We start from the raw sequence: 7772 nt of genomic DNA on the forward strand, positions 1-7772 counted from the left end.
AAATCAGTTTCAAGTATATAGTACATTGGTTAGACATCTATATAGTTCATAAAATGATCTGCTTTTGAGTTTACATGTACCTCTGATATAAGAAATATATTTATTAATTGGTTTACTCATTGATTAATTAGTTGACAGAGCAATCATCTTGGCCTGACTTCCTCTAACAAAAGTTATGAAGTCTAGTACCCACCTAACACAATATTATGGACTGTATTCCGTATTCTGTACTTTACATCCCATGACTATTTTATGACTACCAATTTGTACTTCTTAATCCCTTCACCTTTTTTACCCAGCCTCCCAATCTCCCTCCCACCTGGCAATCCTCAATTTGTTCTCTGTATCTATAAGTTTGTTTCTGTTTTGTTTGTTCATTTATTTGTTCTTTAGATGCCCATGCCCTGTCCAAGTGTAGCTAAGTGGCTGAGAAAAAAGTGAGTCACTTGCCAGGTGTCTTTTTCTTTTACAGGTGCATAATCAACTTAATCTCATAACGTTGAGATGGTAGCGTAAGAAAATAGAAGTCATGTTTGTTATCAAGGTCATATCTGGACACATTTTCATTTTGATGTTTATCAGCTTACCTTCACTCTTAATTTGTAAACAATTTGCAAGGAATTGCATTCTGTGAGGAACATCTTTGGTTATCATTTGTCCTATCTTTTCCTTTTTCAGGGATTCACCTTATACATTTACTTTTAAGTGCTTATGGCATATACAACATAAAGGAAGCATATAAATACCATTTAAATTCTTTAGGCTAATTTTAAATTTCTTTTGAAATAACAGATTGTCTGTCAGACCTTATTTCTGTTTATGTTGAAATTTGTCCCACATAATCCTGGCTGTTTCCATTTCCAGCCCCACAGTTTGATACTTATTTTAAGCAGCTGCTTATGAAAGGTAGAATTTAGCAATGATCAAAATGGCATAAGGTGGGTTTCTGTTTGAGCTCTGGGTAGCTTTTCTTTGAATGCCTTTTCTTTCATGCATTTTGACCTATATTTTGGCTATAAGAATAAATCTGGGAAATCTATTTGGCCTTTTAGCACATTGCCAGCTTTGGTGATTGCAAGCTAACTGGTGTTGGACTAAATACCACTGAAATAAAATAAATGAGTCTGATTAAAGCCTGGAACTCCTGAGTGCTACAAATGTAAAAACTGTCAACAGATGCCATTTGTTGAAAACCAGGCTCCTTTAGCAGATGGCTGTAGGTTGAACATAAATTGCACTCTTTTTTTTCTTTTGGTTCATTTGTTTTTAATATAGTATTAAAAATCCTGCTGTTCAGTTACAGTAAACTTCTGGCATATGCTCCATGGCTGTTTGGGTAATCCTGAGAGGATCTTTGAAATTACAGATACACTACGTTTTATTATATTAACTGATCGAACATGTAGAAACATTCTTATCAGAGTTTTAAAACTTTCTTTGTTGTTCTTATTTTCAATACTGAAAATAATAATGAGAAATAATCACCAAATAGTCACAATGGGATAGAATGTCCTTCTCTTAAATCTTTAATGTTGGGCTGTAATAAAATAATATCAATCATATCTTCAGTAGTTCTCATTCATTTAGTACTTGAATTTTCTTTTTAATATTTTAGTTTCTCATTTACTCTCATCATTTAAATAAAGCATACACAAAAGAAGGGTGTTTTTATTCCTCATTCAATTTAATGACCTATATATCATTTAATGCAGTCACTACTAATTGATATTAACTTGCAAAAATCATGATGCATTTTAATCATTTTATAATATTTAGATGTTTCTTGGCATAGCACTTAAATGATTATTTTATAATTTAAGAAATCTACAATTTACCTTGTTTGCCTGTTTTGATTCCCAAAATTATTTATCAAATAATATTTATCAGAACAGATTACAAGAAATTCTAACATAGTTAGAAGAATTAGGAAATAATGAGATAAATATCTAAATGAGTAGAAAATTAAAGTATTTATCAAGAAGGATAATATGTAATTACACTGTTTTTTAACTTTGCAACATTGCTATTTACAGGTTCAGGTTCATGTCGCTTTAGTTATTCAGACCCTAACATCATCGTGTCATATGCCAAGAATAATACCACAGACTGGATTCAGCTTGAGAAAATTAGGTTTGTTATAATTTAAAGTATTTTCATAAGTTCTAATATAGGTGGATTTTTACCTTTCTATTTGCCGTCTTCATCTACCTGACTTAATTCTTCATGGTTAAGAGTACTCTGGTTGTTAGTAATGTTGAATTACATGGATACTTATATTATGATCTGCCCTGTTTTAAGAAGTACCGTTAAAAATGTCATTTGCCATTTGGAACTTCCATTGTCAATAGCAGCTATAACAAACTATTTTTGGTCAAAGTATATTTGGAATAATAACCTTTATGATGGAATCCTCCAGAAAATATCCCCCATCTCTCTAGGTGACCTGGCTATGGCTTGGTTTATAGGCCTAGGAATATGTCAGATTACCAACTAAATTTTCCAATCTGTGATAATAGTGAGTTCATAGCCACTGGGTCTTTTGCATCTAATCTCTAATTCTGTCATTTCCTTCTAAATGCCCTAAAGCTAATTCTATTACAAAATTCTATTATTGTAATTATGCTACAGCTTGTAATCATTTATTATATTTTCTGTATTTTTTTTTAAATCCATCAATTAGAAGGTGAGGTAGAATGTTTGAAGAAGCTCATTCAAGTTGAAGATTTGGTTAAATTAGGAATACTCAAATTATGTTTACTACTTATGCATAGGTTAAAACAAAACAAAATTAATAATGGATCCTTAAGTATGGTAAGATATTAGAAGAAAAAAAATACCTTTAACTTTTATAAAGTAGTTATTCTAATTGGTTTCATTCTTAGTATAGCTCAAATAGAACATTTTCTATCGGTTTTGTAGTTTTCCTTTTCACATGCTATTTTCCTTACCATATTTCTATGTTGAAAGAATTGGGTTTTATTTAGGGGGGAGAATAAATATTAGGTTCTTAGTCATTAATACAAAACCAATCTGTCCAAAGTTTCTAGTATTTCAAATTTTTTAAAGAATTGTTACAAATCTAAGTTTTAGTCTAATCGAAAACTGAGAAAAGTTATTCTAACTCATGGATTTTAATAAATTGCTTTCCTCTGCAGCAGGATAACATATACTTTATAGATCCTTGGTACAAGCCAAGCTCTGACATGCTATACCAATTATATAACAAAACATTTTGCTATTTTAAAAATGTTTTCATATTAAATACATACATAAATGGCTTTAAGCAAGACAGCATAAATATTGGGAATTTTACCCACACCTCCATTTTTTCTCTGTCTAGTATATCATAGTTTAGATAAATCGTAGTAGCTGTTTCTTACTGGAAAACAGCTACGTGCTTTTGATATGACAAGTAGTGAATGTACACATTTAATTACAACATATAAAGATCACATTTGGCCGATTCCATCCAGTTTTTCACTAAAGGAGATTTTCAACTCTGAGACATGTATCAAACTATCATATCATTAATGCAAATTTTCCTTACCATTAGTGATCAGAGTGAATATATTTTCAATCACTTTCTAAAACTAAAACATATTATTTTCATTGGTTTAAATTCTTTTGGAGCTAAAAACATAATCATCATGAAATATTTTAAAAGAAATGGGAATTGACTACCCCCAAAGGTAAGGTACACCATCTATAAACTAACCTACACTGACAATTTTACAGATATATATATGCTTTATTGGTGAGTGAAAAATGTCTATCCTGTCTGTATTCCTTTCAAAACTGATTTATAGTAATCCCAGAATACTACTAGTTTGCATTTAATACCACTTTTAATCTTGGCTAAATCAATCATTTTTACTATAGCAGATTTCTGCTTTGGTGGAATAAAATGTTCAATAAAAATACCTTATTTAGCAGAAGGGCCTGGATTCTAACACATGTGATATAAAAATAATGTTAAATTATATCAAGTTTTTAAAGGTTGATCTGCACAAAATTGTAAAGAATTACAGAGCATTTAATTCTCATGGCAAACCTCACATTTCATGTAGACAAAACAAAAGTGTATCTGGATAATAAAAATAAAATAACTATTATGTAAAGATGCAAAATTTCAAAGAGTCAAAATTAAGATAATAATTTTATAGTTTTTCTCCTTTTGTTCTTAGTATCAAATAAAATAAACTTTAGATTGTCTACTACATGCGGAAAACTGTACTGGACACACTTTGATTTTCTACAAGCTCCATAGAAGTGTGTGCCGTTTTCTCTTCATCTATTCCTTTACTGACTTAGTGCCTGCCTTTTGTTAAAGGTAAACCTCTTGAAGACATTTAATACTTCAACTGTCATCACTCAATATGAACATCCGAATAATCAACATATACTGAAAGGTTTAAGGCCTTTAAGATTGTATGTATTTAATCTGTAATGTATATAATATTTTTAAGATAATGAAACTACAGTCTTAATTAAGAAATCAAATCGATCTATAAGAAAGAAAAAGTAGACCTTGTTTAACTTTACTGTGGTACCAATCCCCATCTCACCCTGTTCCAGAGCCCCTTCCAATGTCAGCACAATCATCCATATACTCTACCTTCCTGAAGACGCCAAAGGAGAGAACGTCCAGTTTCAGTGGAAGCAGGAAAATCTCCAAGTAGGCGAAGTATATGAAGCCTGTTGGGCCTTAGATAACATCCTGGTCATCAACTCAGCTCACAGACAAGTCATTTTAGAAGACAGTCTTGATCCAGTAGACACGGGCAACTGGCTTTTCTTTCCAGGAGCTACAGTTAAGGTTTGACTGCTCTTTTGTTCCTTCTCCTGTCCTCAAAAAACCTAAAGCTCAATAAACCAAATTGTACAAAGATGGCCAAGCTTACCAGGCCCATTAGTAAAAGAATAGATAATGTTCTTATTTATGTTACCTCCTCTTTTAAGGATGGAAAATCATTGTTATAAAAACATTCATTTAACAAGTATTTTTGAGGGCTCATTGTGCCATGTACCGGGCTGAACCTAGAGAATATAACCACAAAAGGCAGATATGTTTCTTCCCTTCATGTGGCTGTCAACTTAGTGTGAGCAGTTAGATGTTCCACATGCAAGTACAAAATAGCATAATTGTTATGGTTTGCAGGGGAAATTGAGAGTGCTATGGAAGTATAATGTACAGTACCAAATCCAGACTTGAAGGATTAGGAAATCTATCCAGGAGAATAAGGAATTCAAGTAGAGACTTAAAGATAATTTGGAGTTTGGCCAGGTGGGATGAATAGTGTTTCTATAACCAGAAGTCACGTACATAAAGGCTGGACAATGAGAGCACAAAGCAAAGGTCTTGGACGGTCTTCAAAATAGTTGTCTAACAGATTTTTGAGTTGAGATTTATGATAGTAAAGTCTTGGAGACATGGCCAGTTGCAAAACCTTGAAGGTCTTACAAATTGCTATAGAGTTTGAACTTTATCCCGAAAGTAATAGGCCATCATAGAAGCGCTCTAAATCAGTCATACAATCAGATTTGATCTTAAAATATCCCCTCAAGAAAGGAAGATGGAATGGAAGAGAGAGAGTGCATGCAGAGAGACCAAAAAAGGAAGCTAACGGTAATCCAATGGGAGATTGTATTGGCCCAAATTAGAGGGCGGGGGGTGGGGGGGGCGGGAAATATAGATAGATTTCAGAGATTTTTATGAGAGGGAATAGAGAAGGTTGGGACTGATTAAGATGATGAGGGAATAGCAGGTGTCAATGACAAGGTTTGGGCAGCTGGGTGGACAGCAGTGCCATTCACTGAAACAGGAAACAGAAGGAGAAGCAAGTTCACAGGAGTTAGTGAATTCACTTTGAACATGTTGATCTTTTTTTAAATTGAGGTATATTTGACATATGACATTATATTAGTTTCAGGTATACAACATAGTGATTATGATATTTGTCTAAGTTTCTAAGATGTTTACATCTTAACTAAATCAAAGAGTAAGTCTAACAGCAAAATTGAGAAAGTATGCTTAATTATAAAATAGAGCTTATTTAAGAAAAAGATGTCCAAGCACAAATAGGATACTCTTTGTCTAAGTAATAAGAACTACTTTTTATTGAGCACTTACTATTCCAGGCATGTGTATGCACACATGCACGCATGTATGCACACATAGGATTAATATCTCATCTCATATAATTTGACCCTTATAAACCTATAAAGAAGGTGCTGTATTAGCCCCATTTTACAGATGTTAAAAGTGGGCATAGAGATGTTGAGTAACTTGTTCAAATATACTTCTCACCGGTGGCAGAGCCAGGATTCAAATACAGAAATCTGACTTGATTTTGATCTCAGTAGCCACATGACTCTGCTCTTACAAGTAATAAATATAAACTGACATGCTCCCATTTTTCCTGTGTCTTTCCAACATCCATTTGTTTAAATTATCTTCTCATTTTTTCCCCATAACTTTCTGACTATAGGTTAAAAGATTCTTGTTTTTCCCATATTTCTTGATCTTGCTCCAGCCTTATTCCATTAATACTGTAATACTACATGTTCCTTCCTCCTGATGACTAATTTTTATACATTAGAATTTAGTAAATGTAGACCAAACACTGGTCTCTTCCTTCTCTTCCACAGCTGATTTTGTTTTCACAATCCTAGTTACTGGTCCATCTCAGGTATTGACTTCTGACCTAAAGTAAACTTAAGATGATAAGACTATTAAAATATTTCCCTTATGGAGGTAGGAGGCATTCAGTAACCCACCTGGGAGGTAAAGTAGAGTGTAAATAGTGGGACACTAAATAAAATCAGCAGTCTAACGGTAGCAGACTACTTGTGACAAGGATGTTAAAAGCCAAGGATCATACAAAGGGATGCCACTGATAAAAACTCTGGCATTATTCCTTAAGAAAAACTACATCATGTTCAAGACCTTTAATGGCTTCCTGTGTCAGCCTACAAGATACAAACCAAACTCCCTGACATGTAAGTCAAGCCCCTTTCTGGTCTAGCCCAGCCTGACATTCCATCCTTATCTTTCACTCCACTGTGTTCCACCCTCACAAATACAACAGGGAATTTCACACTCCCACCCCTTCAGACGTGCTTTCTTGCTTTTCTTCAGTTCAGATGTCATTGTGTGAAGTTTTATATAGTTGTCTCCCTCCTCCCTGTGCTGTTAGAACATTAGATTGAACAAACAGGACTTGGGGAAGAGGATGGGGGCTGGCTGTAGCAAAGAGGGCCATTCATTTTCCCAGCTGACCATTCAAATTTATTTCTGCCTTCTTTGTACAAAAACTAAGGCTCATCTCAAGATGGCTGATAGACCAAAAACATCATCCAATCACTTTAGTCTTCCAGACTGTCTCAGTTAAATAACAGATATGACCAATTCACTGTAATAATCCAGTAGTTTCTCCCTTCCTCCAGCTTAGGTTGCTGCAGCAGGCAGTGGTCATCTTCTCCTTCCTCAGCACCCCACATGCGTTTCAGCCTCTGAACCCTCCAGGGCTGGGTCTGGAGGAAGGAGAGACAAAATACAGATATTGTTATAAGCCAGAATTATTGATCCCTTGTCCTGGCAACTGCTCAAAACTGGCACTCTTTTGTGCGCTCTCCTCTCTCTCTCTCTCTCTCTCTCTCTCTCTCTCTCTCTCTCTCTCTCTCTCAGACACACACACACACACACACACACACACACACACACACACAAACGGCAACTGAGAAGATACGTTAATTAGCCTGACCATAGTAAT

The 7772-nt window shown here is 34.2% G+C and overlaps 1 protein-coding gene across 2 annotated transcripts in view; it reads left to right on the top strand.

Moving 5' to 3' along the window:
- The window catches only part of RELN (reelin), a 457821-nt gene that overhangs the window by 254647 nt on the left and 195402 nt on the right, over positions 1 to 7772 (top strand). For both annotated transcript variants that reach the window (XM_006925407.2, XM_025041934.1), the window contains exons 9-10: positions 2034 to 2130; positions 4576 to 4816. In XM_006925407.2, the coding sequence (XP_006925469.1) occupies positions 2034 to 2130; positions 4576 to 4816 (338 nt within the window). The remainder of the gene's footprint in view (positions 1 to 2033; positions 2131 to 4575; positions 4817 to 7772) is intronic.

The sequence above is a fragment of the Pteropus alecto genome, unplaced genomic scaffold (genome assembly GCF_000325575.1).
Source record: "Pteropus alecto unplaced genomic scaffold, ASM32557v1 scaffold109, whole genome shotgun sequence".
Taxonomy (NCBI): Eukaryota; Metazoa; Chordata; class Mammalia; order Chiroptera; family Pteropodidae; genus Pteropus; species Pteropus alecto.